General features: G+C 45.4%; 1 protein-coding gene across 5 annotated transcripts in view; it reads right to left on the bottom strand.

Moving 5' to 3' along the window:
• ADGRB1 (adhesion G protein-coupled receptor B1) overlaps window positions 1–24,804 on the bottom strand; it is an 86,986-nt gene extending 62,182 nt beyond the window's left edge. For 4 of the 5 annotated variants that reach the window (XM_040695023.2, XM_040695024.2, XM_040695033.2 and 1 more), the window contains exons 1-2: window positions 24,681–24,804; window positions 6,108–6,211 (exon numbers count right to left, since the gene is read on the bottom strand). In XM_040695023.2, coding sequence (XP_040550957.1) covers window positions 6,108–6,211; window positions 24,681–24,683 — 107 coding nt within the window. In that variant the 5' untranslated portion in view covers window positions 24,684–24,804. The remainder of the gene's footprint in view (window positions 1–6,107; window positions 6,212–24,680) is intronic. The other variant, XM_040695048.2, reaches the window with a different exon arrangement.
• Between the last annotated feature and the right edge of the window lie 1,520 nt (window positions 24,805–26,324).

Genomic DNA, 26,324 nt, shown 5'->3' with positions numbered 1-26,324 from the left:
GGATTTGCTGCAAGTAAAAGAAGCTTGGAGTTATTCCCTGGCCAGTTTGATCTCAGATTTTGCTGTTTTACTTGTTTCAAATGCAATAATGAGGGTCATTTGAATCTTACTCCATTTGTAGGGTATCAAGCCATAAATCTACCGATGCTTTGATCGTGTGAAGTAAGATATGTATCAAATCTATAGTCAGCAGCTTCTGGGGGATAGAAAGGGAGATTTGGACTCTGTGCTGGTAGGAATGGGATGTGCTAAGTCTATGTGGGAACGCTATGGCATTAATGCTCATTTAGGAATTTTCCCCTGATAAAAAAGGTAAAAAATGAGTTGAGGGTAAATGTGGTCTGCATGTCAAAGTAAGGGGTCAATAAACAGCTCTTTTCACACTTTTTCCCCCCTGAAAAGCCTTTTCTTTCTCCATGCTTCCTGTTATCTACCAGAAGTTCCTCTTCCCCAGATCCCTGAACCTCCAAAAAATGAAGTGTGAGTTGGCACAGAATATCAGAATAATTTAGCTTGGAAAAAAAACCCTCTGGAGTTGCCAATTCAATCCTCTGCCCAAAGCAGAGCTGATTTCCAAGTCTTGTCATGTTTTTCAGAGCCTTGTCCAATCAAATTTCAAAAACGTTTAAGAATGGGAAGTGCCATAACCTCTTCTGTGTGATTTGTTTCAGTTTTTAGCCACTCTTATCGTGAAGAGCCATTTTCTCTTCTATCCAGTTGGAATTTTTTGTGATGCAATTGGTGGTCCTTGCCCCTAAATCCTTCACTGTATCCATCTACAAGTTTTATGACTCCTCTTTCTCCACGACTCCTCCTTAACAGATCTCTTTTCTTCAATCTAGCCAAGCTTTCCTTGTTCCCTATGCCTCTCCTTGAGCATTATGTTCTCTAGCTTCTTAAACTGGACTCGATTCAGTTTGTTGATATCTCTCCTGTATTGTGTGGCATTATGGAAATGCTATTCCAGATGTGGCCTCAAGAGAGTCAAGTAGAGGGGAATAACAATTTCCCTTGACCTGTTGGTTACATTACTGTTAATGCAGTCCTACAGTGCTGAACAGTTGCATTGCTGAGTTATGTATAAATTGTCACCAGCTGGATCCCCTGAGGCTTTTTGGAAGTATTATGAAGCCAGCCAGCCTCCAGCTTGTCCTGCTGCATGCTGTTGTTCTGTTGCAGGTGCAGAAGTGTTCATTTGTCTTTGGTGTAAGATTTCTCCAGCCTATATCTCCAATTTGTTGAAGCTTGCTATTGCTGCTCTCCAGCATATGAATCACTCTTTCCATATCGGTATAGTCATCCAAGAACTTGCCAAGGGTGCCTTTTTCCCCATCATCCAGGCTGTTAATGAAGATATTAAATGATGTTGGTCCTGGTACCAATCACTGAAAGGTGCTGCTAGTAACCAGCTGCTAGTTAGGCTTCAAATCTTTAACCATTACCCAGAGCCTGCATGAACTTCAGCCAGTTTTTAATCTGCCTTATCAGATTAATCCAGGCCCAAATTCACTAGTTTATTTACTAGGATGCTACAGGAGCCTGTGTCAAAGGCCTTGGTAATGAGAAAATATACAACACCCACTTCTCTTTACTGTCCAAGCTACCAGTCATCCCATCACAGAAGGAAAACAGGTCAGTCACGTACAATCTGTCCCTGAAAAATATGTGCTATCTATTCCCAATCACTCTCTTGTCCATCATTTTGCTTGGAGAAAGTCTTTATAATTATTCGCTCTTTAATCTTTCCAGAGTCTGTGATTAGGCTGGATAGCAAGTAGTTCTCCAGATCCAACTCCTTGCCCTTTTTAAAGATGAGTATAACATTTCTTCAAACCACCTTGAACTTGCCCAGATGATAGATACTGGCACGTCTGTGCAGCAAGCTCCATCTCATCACACTCCATGCATCCCATTTGGAGCCACGGGCACGCAAATATCCATTGTACATAGTTCTCAGTTTTCTCTTTCTTGGTGACGGATAGTGACTTTTTCCCCCAGTTTCTGCTCCAAGATTCTGGGACCTGAGTCCATGGAAGCAAATGTTGGCAGTAGACCAAGATGAAGAAGGCAGTGATTAATTACCCTGATTTTTTCCACGTCCTTCTCCATCAGAATGTTTCCCATTCAGCATTTCCTTGGGTCATCCTTTAGTGCTGTCTTACCTATAGAAACCCTTTTTCATGCCTTTCATGTACTTTATCAGTTTCAAATAGAGTTGAGAACCAGCTTTCCTAATGCTTCCATACTCCTCTTTGTCAGCCTGACCTCACTACTGAACATTTACAGGCTATGATGGTTGCTTTTTTTTCTTTTTCCTGCATCACCTCCAGCCCAGGGATATTCCACAGAAAGAAATCAGCATTCCTATCCAGAACATTTGGCAAAAGAATGCAGGAACTTGTAGCAGAGATGGAAAATACACAGGCCTTGATGTTTAGCCAGATGACAGATCTGCAGAGTGCTTTCTCACTATCCCCTAGCTGCAACGTGGACTCTGCCTATTTATCAAAGCACACTGCACACAGACACCGAAGCTTGGAAAACCTCTCACTGCAAATGTAGGGAGCTTCTGCTCTGGCCTGGGTCTTGTGGGATGTGGGGAAGCCCAAGACAGATGGAGAACGTGGGAAAATTCAGCAGTTTGTCTCTCTGTATCCATTCCGCTCCCTTCTTCTCTGCAAACACTGAGCCAACTTTGCTTTCTCGTGATGTTCATACGCATCCTTCTCCACACAATCTTACTCATTCCTGCTGCCTCCCACCAGGACCACAGAGTGCCTCAGCCTCCCCAGCAGAAAGCAGAGCTCTTGGGTTTAAAGCAAGCATTAAAAGCCACTTGAGAGCTCACTGACAACCACTAAATCAATCTTCAGCCTCTATGGACAGGGAGTGAAAAAAGCTTACACCGATATCTCTCAGCGATACAGCATTCATTCAGCTGCTGCCGTGCCCTACATGCTGACAGGCTGGTGGAAGAGCTATTCAATAGCAAGCATTGATCTCCATGCTATGGAAAGGTCACTCTGACTCCAGAGACTGTTGAACTGTAGTTGGGTTCAGGGATGGAAAACGCATTGGGCTGCTTCTGAAACGCCATCCTGTCAAGAAGTGGCACAGACCAAAGCGAAAAGAAGTACAGCTCTAAGTCATTCAATCTGTTCTGACCCATGAGCAATTCTGTTTCTCCCCAGTTTTTCATTTTCAAGTCAGCTTTCAAGTGAGAAGGTGTTTTTCTTTATTATTATTTATTTTCTGAATACCTCTATTTTCCATACAGGTGGTGGAAAACATGGCCCACACACATGGTTTTCAGCTGTGACCTAGGACAACCATAACCAGAGGTAACAAGGTTGCTCCACTTCTACGGCCCAATGGGTCACTGACCTCTCCACGGAGGCTGCTAATAAGGCCAGAGATGCACCATCTGTAGCAGAGTTTTTGCAGCCATCTGTCTACTGGGAACTGGAGCAAATCCACCAACAGGCCACCAACAGCCATCAAACAGAAACAATGTCCAGCATGAAGTGAGGCTGTGCCAAGTTGGCTGCCTCTGAAACGATCACTTGCATCAAGAAGCTCATGCTGGTCATGCTGATGGCTGAGTAGGTGCCACTAAGAAACAACCATTATTAGAGGTTTTGAATGGAATAAAACCACTTCCCCTCTGATATGCAGTCCAAAGTTGGGATCACCTCCTTTTTACTCTGCCTCTTGTTCTTCACCATGTTCCTTTCTCCTTTTTATTTTTATTTTTTTGCCTTTCTATCTTTCTGCTTCCCATATATAAACAAATCCTAGTTGGGCAAAATTCTGGGAAGGTTTCCAGATTGTCAGCCTCAGTGAGTCTATTCATCAGAAGAGGATCATACTCAAGCTGAGTCTATGTATACATGTTCCAGAGGCCTTTGTCCAGAGATCTGAATGAGAAATTTCACAGCCAAAGCTCCCCAAAACAGCTGAGCTCTGGTGGGTGTGCTCCACAGAAGACCAAGCAGATGGGGCACATGGAGTTTCTCCCATGCTCAAAAAATAGTTCATTTTGATATGGCTCCTGTATTTTAGCAACAACAGCTGGAATAATACTGCTCATCCCCTTGCGAGCATTCCTCCAGCTGCTGTCTGATAAACTGTATAACATCTAGGGACAAAACGAAGTGGAAGCCAGGAGATAATGTTGAATATGATGTTCCTGAGACCATTATTAGAACAGCACATTCATGTCCAGCAGCTATGCCTAAAATAAAAAGGACACACAGAGTGCTCAGGGCTCAGCCACGGGAATGCTGTGAAGTTCAGAAAACATGAAAACATGATCTACAGATAAGAAATGAAACAAACTCAGCGCACCAAAGAGAAATTCTAGAGATCACTTGATCATGCTTTACAAATATTTACACAGAGAGACTTAGGATAGAGAGCCCTTTAATCAAGATATATCTGGTCTCAGGATCACTTGGAAATGCATGTCCATCCCTTGCTAAATCAGAAATGCCCATTCAAGCCTTCCATAGACATGTCCCCCCATTCATACTGAACTTGATCATTTTGGGTATAGGCGTAGTAACACAAAGGATACAATTAGAAATTAAAAAGGGTATATTTTAAACAGGGCAGACAATTAACTTTACTGTCCTCAATGACAGTAAATATTGAGGGGCATGCTCCTGCAAGAAAACATATTGCATTATTCCAAATGACTCCATCATGCTCCAAACTGATTCAACCTCATGTCTGATCTTAAGTTTCAGATCCTGCACTTATTTCTGATAGGAAAGAGAGGGTGAGACTCCAAGACTTGCTCTTCACTCCTCTCTCCTAACTTTCCACTTGATCCTGACACCAGTGACACCAGTAAGTCACCTACCAGCGCTGCCCAGTGCTGCCCAGCCTGAGGAAAAGCAGGAGAGGACAAGGACTTGAGCAGATCCAATGATACCCCAGGCACGGAAAAACCTGAGTTCTAGATAAACGTTATTATGATCAGTCTTCAACTCAGAGCACTCACCATAATTAACTAGCCACTATGCACTGTCACAGTATCAACAAAAGGTGCATTTTCTTTTCGCTCATTTTTAACTCTCTTGTCTCTTTCCTCTAATAAAGGGTAGAAAATGTTATCTCAATTCACAAATCTAAAATGAATTTACATTTCCCTTCCTACTAAGAAGATCACTTGACAAAGTAAGAGTCTTGCACTGATCTCTTCTCACAAAGGGTCATGAACAGTACATTCTTTGTAGCCGTTCCTTTTCAATTTCATGGTCATTCACCTGATTTTCCTCTTCTGTTTATCTAGAGTCATGAAGCTCTCAGCATGTCTGCCACAAGTCTAGGAAAGGCATGGGTCTCCATGGTGTAAACTCAGATCTTGTGGAATGCCATGAATCCCATGCACATCTTGGCTTCTCAGACTTGCAACAGTCCACCAACATGAATCTTACAGGGATGTGGGCCAATGTGGACCTTTGTTTAATACGACTCTCCTATAAAATCACTCCAACCCCTACAAAGGGGCAATTTAAGGTTGCATCTGACCTCCATAGAGGTGTACAGGAGCTCTATGAAATGGGATATACCAAGGAATCTCATATGCATCTGAAGCCAAAGGCAGAACAAAGCTAAGGGATCGGAGAATTATTTCACCCACAAGATGTAACATCCTTAAGCTCCTGAAAAGTACTGTTACTACTTCAGGCCAGATGTTTTCATAATGGATCAAGGATGTTTTGATGTTATCAAAGAGCCAGCCCAGAATACCTTGAAGCAACTTGCCTGCCAGGAGGCAGTGCACGTCCACCTCTCTGCAAACAAGGTTTCCTGGGGTATATAAAGGCATAGAAAACAGCACACACAGCTTTTGAAAACAGAACAATGAGACTACATGAGGTCATAGTACTAATTTCACTGTACTAATTTCTCTGGCACTAAAAGGAAAGAGAAATGCCAACTAAGCCACCATAATGACTTTTTACAGGACCCACTCATTACAAAGTAGTTCTTCCTCAGGCAACAGACACCCAAAATGGGACAGCAAAACCTCCAGGATCCATGCAGATCAAGAGACAGTTACCTTCCCCAACAAGAAGAGAAGAGAATGAAAGCCATACCTCCAAACAGAGACATAAATGATAATCAACAGCAAAAGTGTCAGCGAAGATACTCCACAGCCTACAATTAACGTGACAGAAGGGACCAGCACCTTTTCCATGTTCTGAAAGAGAGAAAGTAAGACATTAAAAGAAAAAAAAAAAAAAAAAAAGACATTGAAGATGCTCAGCAAATGCTACCAGCTCAGTTTCATGGCAAGGATTTTCCTCCTAATTGTCTGACTGTACATCAACTCACTTGACCTTCACATCACACTACACATACAAACAAATAGGAGAGAGGCGCATGAGTTACTTCAGGTTGACCCTGTCTTTCTTTGGACTTCATTCTGCTCCCACATACACCAGTGTTAAGTTTGAGGTTAAAAATATGATACTTGTAGTCAGGTGTGTAAAAGGCACAGGTTGTGAGAGGAGATCAGACCCTTCACATCCAGTGTGGAACTTCAAAGATAATTAATGAGGAAACAGCAGAAAGCTCTGCCCACACTAGAACGATTACAAACGAGCTCTTCTGGGAATGGCTGTTGCTGAAGCCTGGAGGATGAAAAGAAGGTGAAAATCTTCCACCGACTACAAACATCCATCTGGCAAGAGAGGAGCTGAAGCAAGCAAAGGAAAAATAAGATGTATATCCTCCCCAGGGAGCAGCATCTAGTCATACCATACATCACTTCACCGCTCTTATGCTACATGTCAAGGCATTTCTTCATATGCAGGGATTCTTACGGACAATGCTGGCATGCAATGGTTCCCCTTTGTTGTTTCAACACAAGAGATCTGCCACTCACCACGCCTTGCAACACCAAGAACAAACACACTTGTTGTAACTACTCCTATTCTAGTCCTCTGCTTTCCCTAGGATTAACTCCGTAACCAGCTTGTATCTGCCAGACTAACACCACTAAACTCCCGCTGTTCTTAGGATCTCTTTCCCACTTGGTTTCCTCTGCTGCAGGCTTTTTATTCAGCATGTTTCTCATTTCCACGTCAGTTATCTCTGCTGGCGGGAGGACACAGAAGCGTAGACCCCCCATGCAGCAGATGCACCAGAGCCCCTCTATTTAAAGTGATTACGCAAAGGTGTGGGAGCACAGTCAAGGTTGTCATTAGATTGGCGCAGTACCAACACCTATTGCTGCAGCTATGGAGGTGAGATGGTTTCTGACATAGCAAGGGCTTAGGGTAGGGGAAAAAAAAGAAAAGAAAAGAAAAGAAAAGAAAAGAAAAGAAAAGAAAAGAAAAATCAATTACGCATGAATTTGGGAATGGAACAGGCAGTCCTCTGAGGACTTGTCCAGACTATTTTGTTGGCAGGCATGAGGCTGCTCAACCTGAACCTCCAATCAGCAGGACATCATGAAGCAGAGGTTACTGCAGCTCTGTTCCAGGCTACTGAGCCTTCTGCAAAGCAAAATATATTAGGCAAGGCTCGGTGCTGTGCTTATATGGAGTCTGGCCAACTCAACACATGGGCAAAGCAAATATGTCTGTTGACTGAGGGCCTACAGTTAGATTTACTCCACAGAGCCCACTGTGAAGAAGAGATGAAACTTCCCAACATACTGTTATCTGAGTTGAACTATCCTAGCAGTTTAAAGGGCTTGGAAAGATCTTCCTTACTTGCATATTTCAACCAAAAGCACCTCTCACATTTTGAATCTCAAGGGGGGAATTAACGAGGAACAAAACTTTTACCATAGCGCTGCTGTGAACCCCACAGGGGCTATTGGGAAGGCTGGCACAAGAGCTTAAGGGATCTAAGACAAAACGTAGCACTGAATTCAAAGGCTTGAATACCCAACTGGGTTTATACACCCAAAGGAGTACAGGCAGCTTGTGGGATTTCTACTCAGAGCTGACTGGAAACAGATCAGTTGCAGACTGAAAGCCAAACTGAACTGCAGTGGGGTGCTAACTCTGCAACGTTTCCTCCCTGCTCATCCTATTAGCTCTGACATGTCAGTACCTTAACATGACTATATGCCTTCATTGAGTTTCCTTCGTGAAATAGGAGGCTTAGGATTCTCTGGATCTAACACCATGCATCCTATGCGAATCCATACACACCAATGTTCTGGATGCTGAACCCAATTCAGATTGCTGAAATTATGGGACTGGATTTCAGGCAGTGACTCAGTCCTTTGAACTATGAGCAATTGTGTATAAACATGGAACAACATGGCAATGAGCCTCATCAATCTATCCAGAAAGGTTCTGCATCTTTCCCCACCTAGAGCTTCCTGAAATACTTCCAGAAAAGACTTCAGTTCACACATTGATTCTTCCTCTTAAACTCTATGAAGACTTGGATCACTGAGATTTTTAACACCAACTCATGTGACTCTATTCACACCATGAGAACTTACTCCTGCCAAATATTTCTGAAAGGTTAGAAGCTGTTTTGGGGGGGAAGTACGTGAACACAAAGTAAGAAATTTAAATGAAAATATTAACATTTCAAATTGTCTCTCATTAAAAAAAAAAAGTTGGAATTGGACACGTTCCATGTGCTCTGAGTGCTGAAATATTGTTTCCTGCTCATTACAAATTGATATGTGGAGGGGAATGTTCTTCTGTGAACAGAAGTTTCTGATTTAGTCAGGATATGGAAAAGAGATGCAATCTCCGGCACGAAATCACAGCTTCTCCCTTTGCTATCTCTGCTTTGCTTGCTCCCTGCAGAAAACAAGTAACCCCACCTGAGAGATGAATGGTTGTGATAAACTGGGGAGCACAAGCTCCTCAGACGTGGCCTGGTTTGTTTTCTCTCATTCCAGTCTCACTCTCAACCCTCTTTTCTCTCCCTGCTCCTCGCTTTCGGCAATATGAGTTCGCATCACACAAACGGTGGCCCGGGATGAGCATCGATTGTGACATTTGATTTAAGTAGGCCTTGTTTCACTGACTTTTCATGGGTAACTGGATAAAAGTCGGGGAGGAGCTCCATTAAAGCAAAAATAAATAAATAAATCAAGACATGCAACTCACGCCATCTGAGAGCAACATGAGAAATTGAGTTTGGATTTTAATGGATGAGTAGAGTTTCTCCCAGCATTCAAAACACAGTAACCTTAATTCCCCTCACTTCCACATCCTCTCTGATCCCTTCATCCATCCAGTTCTGTTGGTATTGTGAGAGTGGATAAGTATAGAAAACACTGACTGTAGTAAGAGCAGAAGGTCACTTCGTTGGGAATAAGACATCCTAAAGGCTTAGACCTATATAGCTTAGTATTCTGCTTTCTTTTTTCTTTTTTAAGATTTCTCTGTCCTCTTCGTCTTCCTTTCCACCTCCTACACTTCTTCCCTTTGGCAAATGAAGCATCGTTTGTTTTATTTCTTCTGATTAATTAAACCCCCTGACAGAAGGTGGTTGGATGCTGTGGGATCTGAGGCTGGCAAGGAAAATTTCCTTGGAGGAAGAAGAGGGGAAAAAGAAAGATTGGTTTAAAAAGAAATAGCAATACCAACAGAATGACATCAAGGCGCTCTTAAAGTGAGACAGAAAGTCTTACAGGAGTTTCCCAGCATCACAGCTGAGGAATGAAGTCATTGCTTGCAAATGAGAGACTCAGTGGATCCACCTGCTTGGACAGAAGACGGTCCCAAATGGCCCATCCCTGCCTCTTTCACCTCCCCATGTCTGTGGATGCATGGCATTTAGAAGCATCTCAAAATGCAGATGAGACTGTTGTCCTATGGAACTGGAAAAGAAACCTTTGCCTGGGCTGAGTAGGAGCAGAGTCTCAAGTCCCAGGACTCTGTCAGCAAGCATGACAAAGGAGGAGAAAAGCAATCAATGACATCAGCTAGGATGGAAATAACGAGTGCTACTGCCTGGGGCTGTTTGCTGTCCTGCCACTGCATCGCTCTGCCTAACAGGGCAGAAGGACACTCCTTCACAATTTTGCTTTACTTTCTTCTTTTCTATTTCCCCCTCTTCCTTTCTCAGCCCTTTTTTTCTCCTCTACTTTTTCTTCCTTTCTTCCTTAATTTGACCATTTTTCCATGACTACTTTCCTGCCTTTTCACTCTTAACACTTCTCTTTGGCTCTCCTCCCTCTGCATTCTCTACGTGTCTTTCTTTCCTCCCCTTAGTTTCTGCATAGCACTGTGAAAAGTGACTGCATTTGAGCTGTGCTTGTTCCATTACCCTGCTCTGGCTCCAGGGTCAAACAGGCTCCAATTAGAACAAAGTCAAAAATGCTACTTCTTAATGCCATGCAGTTTGCCTGAGACCTTACAAGCAAGCTGCTCTTTTTGCTTCCCCCATCTTTGATACTGAGAAAGGCTGAACAAACTCTCTATAGGTATGACAGCCTACTAGTAAAGTCACTGATTAAATCATTCATTTTTCTCCCAGTTTGAATGCAGACGTTTGGAACCTAAGGTGCTACACTTTGTTTTTATGAATGTGTTTGCAATTCAGAATGGTTGCCTTGAGCCTGACTGCAAGCATATTTGAAATTAAAGATTCATGAAAGTAGAGAACTGCAGAAGTACTGGTTGCAACGGACATCTGGAGGCTTCTAACACAACTTGTTGCTTGGAGCAAGACTATCACCAGCCTTAGGTGAGGCGAGTCATGGCAACGTCCACGCTAAAAGACCATACTATTCTGCCTGTGAAAATGTTTTCCTAATCATCCCACATAGATCTTTCAAGCTATGGCTTGTGATTCTTGTCCTTTTGTATCATCACATGCAAGTGAGAGGAGTTTGATTTTATCATTTTTGCAGCTGTCAATCTAATATCTGCAGGCTGTCGTTATCTTCCACTCTGTAAGACCAATCCAGCACCCTCTACCTTTCCTCATAAGCCATAAACAATGGGGCTCATCCTACTCTTCTGAAAAAGAAGTAGACCAAATGGATATGCTTTACTCCAGGAACTGTTCAGAAACCATTTTTGTGCCACTAGACTAAAGGGTTTTCACAATTCTTGAGCAGTTTTTAAAGCCACATTCTGTTGATATTGTTGCTGGTTGGACAACTCTTTTCGAAGCAGAGAGCTATCAAAGAGTTGTTAAAATTGCTGGAAAATAATGCTTTTACCAGTACTCATGAAAGTGACAGTACTCTGAACAAAGCGGTTTATGTCATTGCTGTAAGAAAACAACCTAAGAGGAATGAATGAATGGTGGATGTGCTTGACATCCATGAAAAAGATCTGAAAATATTTTTATCCCTATTTGGTTAGATTCTGGGTTTCTCATTCGGGGTCAGGCTTTTTGTGTTATCTTGGTGGCATACAGGTAACAAAATCTGTGAGCAAGATATGAACGTGATGGATCACAAGTGTTATCTCCAGCTACCACCCATCAGCCAAGTACTGTTCATACCCACGTTCCCTGTCCCCAAGGGCAGCAATCCAGGTTATTCTTTCAGGGTAATATGCAGTATCTTCATCTTCAGCCATAATCTGAGTAAGAACAAGGCTCTGGATACAATTCAGCTCACAGTGCTGTTGCTGATGCACGTATCCACCTCTGAGGATTCTGTAGAGCGAAAAGGAGTAAAGCCTTGCCCTTGCCTGTTCATATCCCATCCCATAGCACAAGAAGGTGATGTTCATATGCCATTGCTCACACAGTGCTCAATGAAAGTAGCAAGGACACCCAGCTATCCAGTCGCAGGGGTCCATGCCAGCTGGTGAGGCCCACGTTTTCTGTTTTCATCTCCTGGAAGATGTACTTCTTGCACTTGTTATTGTGGGTCTGCTCTGTCCCACAGACATTTCAGCTTGCATTACCAGAGGAGAAATTTCAACTTGTGTCATAAACACTAATACAAGTTCTTCTAGGGATGGGAGAGAGGAAAAGCAGGGCCTCAAAATACAGGCAGTATCAAGGACCTGACGTGAAGGCAGGACTGGGATCACACTGAAAGGAGATTTTTTGGTGGGTCAGAATTAGCAGCAGCCCTACAGGGTTCGCTTAATTCAGAGCAGAGGAGCACTGAGAAGGCACCAAAGTATCTTCCAACCTCTGAGGAGGGCTTTGAGATCCCTGCAGGAAAATCCCTCGGTGGTGTCATTAACAAATAATTTCCTTGCCACTTCTTTTCCAACATCTTCCCTGGATCAGCCCATGTCACTGTGAGAGAGGTTCAAAGGATTAGTACCTCATTTTGCTCCCTTCATATCATAACTACCATCTTCTCATGTCAAAGCTAATAGGTGCCCATTATTGGGAATGTACTTGTGGAACTGAGGGCTCCTTTTATGTAATTTGGCCAGTCTAAGAGGCAATTTTGTGTAATTGCAGTACACAAAAATCACCCAGAGAGATACCTTAACGTGTTGCTATTTATTAACAACTGCTAGCTCTTCACTCAGTATTGAGTCTGCTCTCAAGATACAACATGGCAATCTGCATTTGGTAAACAGCCTTGACGAAGCTCTCAGGGCAGAGGAGTGGTCACATAACCACTCGTTAATAGGAACTGTCAGGATAATTTCCTTCAGTCTGGTGGAGAATTACGGGAGTTAACAGCGCGCATTATCTACCTGCCACTCATCAGCAGAGCAATCAGCTTGCTGCTGCTGTTTCAACTACCAGAATGCATTCCCAATTCTGGAATGTGAAGTCCTGATATCAAGGAGGGCTGGATCATGCCTGTATTAATACTAGGGAGTATTCTCCTCCTGCCTAGCCATCTGTTCTTAAACATTCCTCATTCCTGGAGGTGTTCAAGGTCAGGTTGAATGCAGACCTGGGCATCCTGCTCTGGTGGTTGACAATTGTGCCCATGGCAGTGGAGTTGAAATTAGATCATCTTTGAGGTCCCTTCCAACCCAAATCCTTGTATGATTCTGTAATTCCTAGACACAAGGAAAAAACTCTTTGACATGAGGGTGGTGAGGCCCTGGAACAGGTGGCCTTTAGTGTTCAAAGCCAGGTTGGATGGGGCTGGAGCAGTCAAAACTAGTGAGATGCCCGTGTCCATGGCAGGGGAGGTACAATATTATAATCTTTAAAGGTCCTTTTCTACCCAAATTATTCTACAATTCTATGATTTTCACTAAATAGCCCATTACTATTATTTAAAATACATAGTTTTATTCCTTCACTACCCTTTTCCCACTGCAAAACTAGTGAAACCACTGCTTAATGAGCCCCCGCTGAATATCAGCATCCCTCTGCAAGCCACAGACTGGGAACCAGCATGCTGAGCTTGGGGACGACCAGCAAAGAGCATGGGGTCTATTCCCAGCTTGCCCGCAGGTCATCTGTATATGCATAGCTCCATTATATAGGCCAATCTTTTCAACGTCCACTCAAACGATCTGCTTCAGATTGAAAACACAGCCCTTAACTTCTCAGGGGCTTATTTTAAACCCTGTAAATGGAAGAGAATAATAGCACACTCCCTCTCTCTTCCAGAGCTTAATTCAGCTTGGATTTTTGATATGTGTAAATGCCTTCGGGGGTTCCTGGAGCTACATCAGGACAAGCAAATACAAGCATCTCTCTCTCTCTGCTGTGCAGTATTAACACGGGGAGCTATGAAGAAGAGAGAACAGAGAGTTTTTTGTTTAACTGTTTGTTAACTAGCCAGTCAGAGGGTCTGTTTTTAAAATCTTTGCTTTTATGCATACAGTAAGATTCATTCTGTTTCAGCCTTTCCCTTTAAAGCACGTTTTAGTTGGAAGAGAAAATAGAACCACTTTTCACAAACACAAACACACAAAAAAGACTGGTAATAAGCAAATACCTCTATGGGCACGCTCTCTTTTCTTCTGAGAGAAGGCGGAGGCAGATAGAACATAATTCAGAGTATGCAATAGCATCATCAAACGCACTGCAGTAAGCAGTAAAACCCTATCTTGTTATATCTGTAATTGAAAATAAGATGGTCCAGGATGCATCTGGCCCATGTTACCTTGGAACAAAGTGATATACTTTAGTTAATGCTCATACAAGCTCAAGGTTCTATGCAGAAGGCTCTTATCCACACTGCCTTGTGGAATGTCCATGGACCACTCCATTCCTGGACCATCCCTGGGCATTGCTGGAACAAGTGAAGAAACAGTAATAACAATTATACAGTGGGGGCAATTAAAGGGCAGTGATAGAGCCTTTGTTCTGTACTTTGATACTATTAATACTACTATTATTACTAGTATTATTTTAGAGTATGGACACATGATCAGTGTCTAAAGATATTAAAAATGAGCCTCCTTCATTGCTTCTCTGTAGTCTGGATTGTTCCTTCTCTGTACTACACAGAGGACAGTCAGTTCAAAGTCAAAAAATGATTTACAGTGCCTATCTGTGCATTGCTCATCTTGTTCTGCTTCCACTACTGTGTCCTCAGCTCGACTTAACTTCATAGCAGTAGCGTGCAGCCCCTTGCAGGGAAATGTGTAAGATTTACACACATTAAAAAAGAGAGAGAGAGAGAGAAATAATACTATGTCAGACTAGGAATTGAAAATGAGGGGGGAATCCAGACTGTGTTTATCCTGTTTTAAGCCGTATTTTGGTTCCATGCCAGGTGACAGCATTTCACCAAATTATTCCAAAACAACCCGCTGTTTGTTTTACTCCATCAGTGTCGTGCTGGTGAGTAATGCCAGACCGGCAGTTTTCCCTGCAGAACAGGCAATACTCATCCTCCCTGATTTGGCCGTGGAGAGAAAACCATCAGGGGAATATCTGGCAGCAGGCAGAAACGAGGTGTCTAGAAGATCTAAGGAAACGGCATGGATCTCCATCAGGGGAGGTCAGGTTGGGTGTTAGCAAAAGATTCTTCACGGAGAGGGTGGTGGGCATGGAACAGGCTCCCCAGGGTGGTGATCACAGCCTCAAGATGCCAGAGCTCAAGTAGCGTTTGGACAACACGCTTGAACATAGAGTTTGAATTTTGGGTGGTCCTGAGTGTCCAGGTCCAGGAGTTGGACTCAAAGATCCGTGTGGGTCCTTTCCAACTTATGATACTCTGTGTTTCTATGATAAGACTTCTGCCAGACATGCTCCTATGGAGAACAAGCTCCTGCCATCCTCTTCCTCCTCAAGCACTACTGCCCACTGGAGACCAGTTTTTAAGGAAAAGCTTCATCCAAATGATGAGCCATAAGCACTTCTGCAAATACTGCACAAGACATCCCTAAAACAATTTAATTAATTTCCTTTAATTATTGCTTGCAGCTGTGATTCCTTTCCTGTAAGGACCAGGAAGGATCTTCCCATCTCTCACTGCTCAATCACTGAAGGAGTCTGCACTGGCAATGGTTCCTGATTCAAACTAAGGTTGAACCAAAAATCTTGAAGCCAAAGATTTCCCTGGAGATATTCAAGGTCAGGCTGGATGGGGCTCTGAGTTACTTGATCTAGCTGTAGGTGTCCCTGTTCTTTGCAGGGGAGTTGGACTAGGTAGACTTCAAAGGCCCCTTCCAACTCAAACGATTCTATGATTCCACATTTCCAAGCCATTATTAGTCGTCCAAGTCTTTTGGGAGCATGTTGGCTGGAATTCGCCTCTGAAAACAATATTGAGGGATTTCAGCTGTTTAGCACATGATGTAATTTGTGTGCATCACGCAGATGCCGCATGCTGTTATGATGAAAGTGACAGCTTTCTCCCAGTTGCAGTCTGAAGAGCCTGTGGGATCAAGTATGTTTTCACCCACCCAGCATAACACACAGCTGGTTACTGGGGAGCTACTGGTCCTAGTTCCCTTTACATGGGCCACTGATGTCAAAGCAGCACACTAGGAGTCAGCTTTCGACCTGATGCTCATCTCATTCACAACTAAGTGACTGGGAAGTAAAACTGTAGCTGCCTCTGGATTTACAACTGTGCCCATTTGGTATAAACAAGACCAAAACTGGCCCCAGTAGTAAGATATTCCCTGTCCAGGGAAGGGCTGACACTACTGCCATATTTAAAAAAGCAAAAAGAACAATTTGTCATGAAAAATGAAAGCATTGTCTTGCTTATGGGAAAAGGATAGTGTCATTTTGCTTTCACAGATATATTGCATATATTCTGTACATCCTTCTGGTTGGTAGGGCATGTAGCTAGAGATTATCCAACCTACAGACTTACTTTCAAAGGATCATTATCACACACAACATCATGCTGACTTTCTGTTTAGACTGTTCTAACTTTCAGCAGTTTTCATGCTCATATACTCATAATTAAGAATATGACAGTGGCTTTCCATGCATATTGACCATTTTCACTTAAAGATCGCCTTTACTATCAAAATATTGCCAATAAATTTGTCCACATGGCTATACTTAGAGAGTAACAGTATTCAGGCACAAACGTTTCGGAAACAGATTCAATTCTGGTTTAAATGAGTAGCCATCTGTTGCAAAAAAATAATAATAATGACTTAACATCCATGTCTCATTGCATGGCAGTTCAAGGGCAACCTAAGCCTTCAGGCAGAGCACAACAGGAATCAGTGGTGAAGGAGCTTGTCAGAACTACCTAAAAAAGGCTTTTCCGGGCAAAAGCACCGTGAAGCACAATAGAGACAGGTACAAAATGCTTGACAGTTCAACCATCTCTCACTTCAAACACAACCTGCTTAGTCCTTAGAGGGCTTTGAAAAGGAAGGTAATCCCATTTAGCGCTAATGCGCTGACTCCCACCCCTAATGAGCCAATGAAACCAGCCTCCATCACCCACTCCTTACCATTTTCAAACAAGCACCTTTGTGCTGTCTCCCACGTTGCACTCCACAGTGGGAGAAGCTCTCCCCCTCCCCCCCCACAAAAAACCCACCTAGAAAGCTATCCAGTGCTCTTTCTTTAAACCTCCTCCATATAAGCCAAGTTGGTGCAATGCATATGATGGCAGAGGTGCCAAGACTTGCTGCTATGACTAAAGCCCTCACACTGTTTACATGTGCCCCCACACCCGCCTGTATCCATGTGTTGCTTTTTCTCCTGCATTTCAGCTGGAAGCTATTTTGGACTGGGTTGACTCTTCTGGCCCATTCAGCACTGAGCAGATTGCTCAGTCATGCAAATCACACTCTGTAACTAAGCCTCCTAAGCGACTCGGTGGTCCAAATTACATGTGATAGATGTAAAACAACAGTGGAACACGAGTTACAGGTGGATATGGTCAGCAGGCAAGATGCTTTGTCCAATTTTGGATGTACTCTGTGATTTTCCCAAATACATGCCCTAACGCACCATCCCAAATGCGTGCTCTAACTCACCCAACCCACTCCTCCACCCTCCTGCAATGTGTTACACCTCAGCCACACTTTCTCCCTTTCACACAGCAAGCAGCAGACACAGAGGAGACCTGGTTTACAGGCAAAAGGGCAGGGAAAAGACCTGCCAAGATCATCTCAGCCATTCGCTTGCCCCAGAGCCATACAAACCAACCCCAGCTTGTCTCCGCTGATGGAGGCTTGCCTATTCTCCACACCCAGGAGGTTTTCCCTTGAGCCTAAACTAAACCTTTCTCACTGCAGTTCAAGTCCAATCCTCAGCAGACACTGAAAGCAGATTACTCCCTTTCCTCAGCTCCTTTCTATCCATTTGAAGGTTATTATCCTCCTTCCCTTCAGCATTTTCACCTTGAGAAACAACACAAACCCTCTCACAGAACTCACCCCTGCTCATTGCCATCACTGTGGAGGGTACCGTGCCAGGTGTGGATGACACATTGTCCCTTCCCACGTACACAGACACATACAATCACTCCCACACTCATCTACTGTACCAGTCCTGAGCACAGGGCAACACAGAGAGACACTGCTTACCCCACTTTGCCCAAATTTCCAGCCCTAGATGGCTCAAATCATTGCAGGCTGAGACTGAGAGCTGCTTTCTGAACCCCTAGCAAAGGGGAAAGTGGGAATGGGGAAAACCCGGGTGTCCTGGCTTAAATCCACATCTCTTTTAATGGAGCAGTAAGCCATGGCTGGGTAATAGGGCAGCTGTCACACTTGCTAAGCTGCCTTCGTGGCAACAAGCCATTAACCACTGCAGGTTCAAAATGAGCACCAAACCCCTCGGGAGCACCTGGACAAGCAGTGCCCCAGATGCAGACAGGGAGATTTTAATTTCAGCTCAAGCCAAGGGACTAACCTCAGCCATGCTCTGCTCCTGGGGTCACCTGGTTAATGCCAGAGCTCTTCTCATCTGAACACTGAAGGGTGAATTAGGCTCGGTATTACTCACGCTGAAGCAGTGAATCCCACAGTGTTTTAAGCTCACAGCCACTTGATCATGCTCCTCTCTCCCACGTCCCCTTCAGATGAAGAGACAGAGGGTGATGCAGCATTTGCCTGCAGAAGAGTCGCTGCCAGGGCTGTGCGGAGCTCTCTGGCTTCGAAGAGCTGCAGCAATCCCACCTCCTGGAATTTCCAGCGAAAGCCCCGAACGAATCCACAAGCGTGGAGTAAAAAACTCAATAGTCAAAAGCTGTCAGATGTTAATATCGACTGAACTGCTCGTCGGATCGACAGACAGCCGAATCCGCAGACAGCTGAAGGAGGTGGGATGTGGGGATGACTGCTTAACATGCTGAGCCAAATCCTCCTATTATTACTTTGTGTGCTACCTGCCTTCTTTTAATATATTCCGCTGTTGTCTCTCCCAGAAGCTCAGCACTGAGAGGGATTTCCTATAACCCTTGTCTCTGTTGCTTTACTTGCATCTGTTCACGCGCTGACCCCTTATTTGTGCATTCCTCAGTTATACGTGTACAGCACATAGTAATCTCCATCCACATCTCACACCAAAAGAGCAAACCCAGAGTTACTCTGCATCCTGGCACCTGCAGCAGTGCACAGGCTCTATCGGTATTCCTCTTTCTCTCAAAGCCCATCAAAAATCATTGACTCCGTGTCCTCTCCAAACTCAATGAGGGTTAGCCCAAATTCTTCCTGCAGTGCATGCTGATGGACATCGAGTCAGCAGTGACAAAGCAAACGCAGCAGGTGACTTCCAGAAAAGTGATGTTGTGAGGTCACAAATCAGCCCCTCTGCTGGGAGGCCACGCTTAAAAAATAATGCAATTCTTGTTGTTACAGTGCTGGGTTGGCCACTGGGCCACCAACAGGCATCATACGTCCTCCCTGTTTTCCTAATTGTATTATGAGAGAGTGGGAGGAGGAAACCCAGCTGGTTCATGCTCCATCCACTCCAGGCTAACAACGCTTGGATAAACTCAGGGGGATTCTACCATATTTAGTAAATAGAGCATCCTTGCTGAGCAAGAGAAAGAGCAGCATGGAGCTTATGATTTGCAGGATCACAGCTTGCTCCCAGTGGCTGCCACAGACCTGGGGAAGGACTGGCCATGAGTAAACACAGCAGTTGCACCATAATCTTCCCCATTGACAGCACAAAGCTCTCCTGGGAGGGGCGGTAGTCCCAGCTGGATCTCCCCTCTTCATGTTAGCATCTCAGTATTTCAATATCAGGAAATTTCAGGAAATATTTCCAGTTCAAGGGCTCTGTAAGAAGAGGCACAATCAGCTGAGACACACTCCACATGCAGCAGGGCAGGGTGATGAGGTGCCAATGGCAAGAATGTGTGATTTGGACCTCAGAAATCCAAATGCTCACAGCTCTGCCCTGGCACGGCTCTCACTAACTGAGCAAACGGAGGTTCCTAATGCTCTGCTGGGGAAATGACAGCACTTGGACTTTTCTGTAGCACCCTTCAGGCTCAGGGCACCATAAAAATGAGGATGCAGGCAGGCTTAGATGTCACCTGCAAGGGTGCTGCAGCTGGGGAAAGGGAAGCAGAAAGCAATGTAGTAATTACCCCAAGGTCACGATTTCATCTGCAAGCACAGGGAAAGCTCTCAGTCCTGTGGCTTAGCCAATACACACAGGCACACCAACCTAATGAGCTCTTCACTAGACCCACAGTGCATGATGGGAGTGGTTTGACACCTTAGGAACTCAAACCAAGCAAAAGTGAGAACTTTCCTTTCAGATTTTTGAATCAAAGAGTTAACATTGCAGCAGAAGCAGCATTATTCTTAAGGAAACCTGTGAATAACTGTGAATTTGAAAGCTGGTTATTGCAAAGGCATGCAAAAGGCTTTGCTCTTATCCAGACCCCAAATCTCAGGTGATAAACAATGGTAGAATATAAATGTTAAAATACTCATCTCCAAATAAAGTGCTCTGGTCTTATCAAAGTGAAACACTGCCATAATTTTCCATCGAAAGTATCGTCAGCCCATTCTGAGCAGCCATTCTGACCCGGCCAAGATGCACACTGTGAGTCTATTCTCTATGCTTCATTATTTCCCCAGGGTAAAAAGGATTTTTTCTCCTCTGCTGCACAGACATCATCGGGATGTTTTCAGTTTAAAAAAAAAAGAAGAAGAAGAAAAAAAAAGTAAATGTTGTGAGTCGAGAGAGGATCTCTGAACTCGTTGTCCCCTTAGGTAAGAGGCATACCACAAACTGTTCCTTGCCTTTGTGCAAAGTGAAGCTAACAGCATAAAATCCACTTCTTTTTTGTATTGCAACAACCTGGGACGTTGCATCTCACTGCTTACCATCTCACCAACACGTTTCCAAGTGCACTCAGTACTTGAATTTGTACACTACCAGTGCTCTAAGAGCTCAACTCTAAAACTTGATTGACTTCATAAAGACCAACCATGGTAGGCAGAAGAGATGACACAAGCCCACTCAGACAAGACAACCAAAGACTGAAAGGCTGCCCTGCAAATCCTCAGCCTCCTGCTCTCCTTCCTTCTGTTAACGGATTGATGGTTGGACTAGGTAATCTCAGTGGTCTTTTCCAACCTTAATGATTTTATGATTCTCCCCATCTCCACCAAATTGTCAAGAAACACTGTAAAACACCATCACAAGACCCTTAATCACACCGATCACATCTTGCAAAGGTATAGTTCGAACATATGGCTGTGTAATTTCCTTTTGCCCTTATCATTCCCCTTTCCCTCATCATTAGCACTTCTATTATGTGGGTGTAGCAACAGAGTACGTCAATAGCATTCTTCTACCAAGCTGGGCACAAGGTAAAACCAAAACGAAAAGGCAGAAGCCAAACCTTCTCTGTGTTCTTTAATTTAAGAGCTTTTAGTGTCCAGTGACAGTCAGACAGCAATCCAGCCAAACTAACAAGAGAAAATGCCTCTGTCTAATTGAAATAGAGGGATCCAAGGGAAATCAGACCCAGAGAAAGAGTTGAACTCAAAGTCCAGTTTTGGGCTGGGTCTGAACAGCTCCATAATAGTTTAGGAGTTCCTCTTTCCAAAACTGCTTTCAGAACAAGCCCATAACTCCATCAAAATCAGGGAAAACTGCTTCCTTTCCCTGTCACAGAAGCAACATGAAGGAAAACCCCATCCTTGGCAGCTCTGAATCAGCCGCCTGGGCAGCAACACTTATCCACCACAAGCCTTTTCAGGTCCGTTTTCACTGAAAAGAAGCTGTGCCCGTCGCAGGGTTACAAATATTTCAAACTGCCAGGGCCAAAGATTCCAGAAGGGAGATTTATAGCAATAAATAATATTAATGACACAGGCGGACAGAGCTTCTTGTCTGGAGAGCTCCAAAGGCACATGAAAAACTGCACTATAAATGTCACCACTGCAGACACCAACACTGACGAGATGCCACCTCCGGGGAAGGCAGGCAGCTTGGAATGACACTCGGACAAGAAACCAGGAGGACCTGAGCGAGCAGTGCTCCGTAGCACTGACAAATGCTGGGCTTTACTTAGGGAGAATCCAGGTCTCAGCTTTCCTCCAAGCACAGCCAAAGAACTCATGAACTCATGAGCTAACTCCGGTCTGGGAATAACAAATTGTGAAACTACAACCCAATCAACAGCCAGAAGAGTTGGAAAGAGGATGGAGGAAGCAATTTCAGACCCAAACCCCAAAGGATCAGCAGAGAGGTAAGTTGCAGATACAATAAAACATGTGTGGGGGAAGGAAGCTGCATCCTCCTGCAGCCAAGTCCAATCTCAGATGAGAAAATGCCTGTGCTGATGATAAAGGGCTTACACCAATTTGTACCCAGATAACTCCCCAAACACCAAGATCTGAGGCAGCAGTAGTATGTGATCATGTCAAATTGACACTTTTTTCCCTAGCTGCTTAGTTAATAAACCCCAATCCCTCTGTGAACATAAAGTTAGCCCTGCATTAGAGAAAGTTCTGCTTTAGCCAAGACACAGACTTTTCTTTCTCTGTGCTTCCCAGCCCACTTCCACATGATAGATGAGCGGAGGACCTTCCCTGGTTGCTCAGCTGCACACCTGGGCTCACTTATATCAAGCTTTGCCTTAAAACTATTCTTGCAGCAGAAATTTTGATTTATTGCCTCTGATCACGCAACCCTTCTAGACTTCAGTGGGACTGGGTTGTTTGCAATGACAGCACGGTGTCCTCCCAGCACAGGACAAGGTTCACCCATCCATCATCCCTGTGGTCATCACAATGCCCAGAGCTGAAAGTTTAAGTAGCTGTAAGCTCAGGATGAAGTTTGGAGTACTGCAGCTGCAGGATGCAGTGCTACAGGGGCATGTATGAATTATAGAATTACAGAATCATAGAATGGCTTAGATTGGATGGCACATTACAGATCACTGAGCTCCAACCCCCTTGCCATGAAGAGTTGTCACCCACTAGATCAGGCTGCCCAGGGCCCTATCCTGCCTGGCCTGGGATGTCACCAGGGATGAGGCATCCACAACTTCTCTGGGCAGACTGCTCCAGTGCCTCACCATCCTTTGTGTAAAGAATTTCTTCCTAACATCCAAACTGAATTTCCACTCTTTCAGTTTAAATCCATTCCCCCTGTTCTCTATCTAACAACCTGTGTAGATACTCTGTCTCCGTCCTGCTTATAAGCTCATTTCAAATGCTGGAAGACCACAGCGAGGTCTTCTCTTCCCTAGGCTGAAGAACAGGGCAGAGGTCTGTAGGATATGGGTCCCAGCTGGTTCAGTCAAGCACAGCAGGGACACCTTGGGTGTCACCTGGGTACAATTTGGGTGCCGCTCCTGTACCAGCACGGTTCCCTCCCTTCTGCACTTCGTTTCAGACAGCAGAACAACTTCCCAGGGAAGAAGATTGCTGCAGGGACATCAAATGCAACCGACTTAGGAAGTCAGTTCTCACTCTTCTCAGGAAGAGGGGCAAGGTATTGGAACAGGCTGCCCAGGGAGGCGGTGGAGACACCATCCCTGGAGGTTTCCAAGAAATGTATAGATGTGGCACTGAGGAGTGTGATTTAGAGGACATGGTGGGGATGGGTTGATGGCTGGATTAGATGACCTTAGTGATCTTTTCCCATCTTAACAATTCTATGATTCTATGAACTCTTTCTGGGTCCCTTCCAAGCAGGAACACGCTCCTACCTTCAAACCTTCTTCAACCAGAGCACTGCTTTGGAAATAAGAAGCTCAGCGCCTCACTCTAGAGGACCCAAAGAGCAGCTCTACGCAGAGCTCAAGAGCCCACTTGGAGTGGCTGGACCTGCATGGGGTCCGGGCAAACACAACCAACACTGTGTCTTTAAAACCACTTCAGTGCAGATGTTGTTTCCATGGTAACTAGTGGACCAAATACATTAGTGTTTCTAATAATAAACCGAACCTTCATCTTGGAAAATGTGATCCCCCCCCTCCCCTTTACCAACACCACCCTTCCTTTCTTCCTTTCCCCTCCCCTTTTGCTGAATTAAGCCAGCGTTTAACAAGCAAGGCATAATTAGTAAATAATTGCCCAGGCCCAGTAACTCCCAGTGCCCAGCAGATGGAGGAGTGTGGAAGGGGAGGAGGGGGAGCTCCTCTCCGTCAACTTGGGACAGCGTCCAAAAAAGGTGGAATTACAAAAAAAAAAAGAGAGAGAGAGAGAGAAGAAGAAGAAGAAGAAATGCAAGGTGGAGGAGAGCAGCCCCTTCGGGCCACCCTGGCAGTGCCCTGGGTGCCCTGGCAGCCGCCCCGTGCTCTGATTCAGGGTGCAGCCACCCCGTGAGCATTTCGAGGAATCTCCGTCCGAGCAGCGGCGGCGGAGGCGGGCATCGCTGCGCCGGCAGCGGCTGAAACTTCGCGCACACCCCCCTCCGCAACTCCCCCGTTTTTGTTCTGGCGCAGGGATCACCCCCCCCCCTCCTCCCCCCCCCCCAAAAAAAAAGAGCCCTAAACGGGAGATGGGGGACGTGACGGGGATGCGGAGGGGTGAACAAGCCTGAATGTGGGATGGGGATGGGATGGGGGTGATGCTCGAAATTAAAGACACGTGCGACGATGGAGTGGGGGGAACCCCCCCCTCCCAGGCATACATTTTAGCGGTGTTCCAAAAACACAGCGCAAGAGGAATGAGGAATAGAGAGGAAGGGGACATCAATGCAGCAGCATCCCCATTCAGTCCTCCCCTCCCCAAGCTGCGGCCGGGGAATAAAGGCAACGGGGTTGGGGTAAGGATGTAGAGCCCCCAGGGATGAGGGTGCTCGCTAACCAGCACCACTTGGGCTCGGGTTTGTGCCTTCCCATCTCTTCTATTTTATCGTCCCCTTGCTCTTTCCCTTCCCGCCCCGCAACCCCTCCCTTCCACATCGTCCCCTTTCCGCGGGTGACCGGAGGGACTCACCATGTCGGGGCTGAGCTGGGCTAAGATGGCGAAGGCGGAGAGCTTGTCACAGAGGCATTTAGTCCGGGAGGCGTCGAGCGGGACCGTTCGGCAGCCGCGCCAGGACCAGGCGCCGGGCAGGGAGGCGGAGGCGGAGGCTCTGCTGGAGGGAGGCAGAGAGGGAGGGAGGGAGGGAATGGGGCGGCGGAGCGGGGAGAGAAGGAGAGCGGCCGTCAGAGAGGGTGGCGAGCGGGCATGATGCCGCGGGGGGGGACGCCGTCCCCGCTGCCTCCCTCCCTATAGGATTGAGTGTAGCAGTGGTCCCACCCCCAGCTGAGCTCGGAACTTGGCCCTATCCTGGTCCTGACCTTGTTTCTGAACCTGGTCCTGGACCTAGACCCGGTCCTGACTTCGTTGCTGGACCTGGTTCTGGTTCTGATCCTGTTCCTGGTCCTGATCCTGACCCTGATCTTTATCCTTATCTTTAGCCTCAGCCTGGTCCAGATCCTGTCCCTCATTCTGATCCTGATCTTAATCCTGATCCTGATCCTTATGCTGGTTTTGATCCTGATCCTTACCCTGGTCCCAGACTTAATCCTAACTGTGATCCTAACCCTGGTCGTGATCCTGGTCCTGACCCTGAACTGGTCCCGACCCTGGTCTTGACCCCAGCCCTGGTCCTGGTCTGTCTTCAGGTCCATTCTGTCCCCTCAGTCCATTCTGACCCCTCCGTCACCCCCTCACACACACACCATGTAAATACCCCTCTTCACACCCATGCACTTACCTCCCCCTACAGTCACGTTCCTCCTATCTCATATACATCTCACTAATCCTACAGCTCTGACCCAAAAATCCCATACATCTATGCATAACCTTGTAACCCTTTCCACACACTCCATATAGAGATCACAGAATCGTAAAACTATCCCACAGATTCCACACATGGATAAATACCCCCACAGCTCTGTTCTATGCAGACCACATATACCTCTCTAAGCTTACAGCCACGTCCTACACAACCCATTCACAGCTCCCTAATTCTATAGCCTTGTACCACATACCCCATACACACCTCTCTAACCCTATAGCCCTATACAACGTCCTATATACACCTCCCTAACCCTACAGCCCTGCACTACGCAACTCACAGACACCTCCCTGCCCCTATAGCCTTGTACTACACAACCCACACGCTTATCCCTGACTCTACAGCCCTGTACTACACAACCCATACGCATTTCCCTGACCCTAGAGCCTTGAGCCTTACATCCCACATATATTTGCCTAACCCTACACCCCTACAACATCCTATATATACCTTCCTAACCCAACAGCCCTGTACTACACATCCCATGCATACCTCCCTAACCTTATGTCCATATCCTACACAACCCATACACACCTCCCTAACACTATGGCTGTGCCCCATATATCCCATACCCATACATTCCTATCCCCTATTATCCCACATAGAGTTGCAGAACCCTATAGCCCCATCTCACACCCCATATACATCTCTCTGCCCCCCATAATTCCATCCCATCCCCTGCATGCACTCCCCTCACCCCAAGTCCTTCACAGCCCTATGCATCCCGGGGGGACCCAAAAGCCTTCCTCCCTGGTTTTGGGAAAGGGATCTGGGACATCTTCACAGGGTTTTCA

This window comes from Gallus gallus, chromosome 2 (assembly GCF_016699485.2).
Source record: "Gallus gallus isolate bGalGal1 chromosome 2, bGalGal1.mat.broiler.GRCg7b, whole genome shotgun sequence".
NCBI classification, from domain to species: domain Eukaryota; kingdom Metazoa; phylum Chordata; class Aves; order Galliformes; family Phasianidae; genus Gallus; species Gallus gallus.
This window is presented reverse-complemented; position numbering and strand designations above follow the sequence as displayed.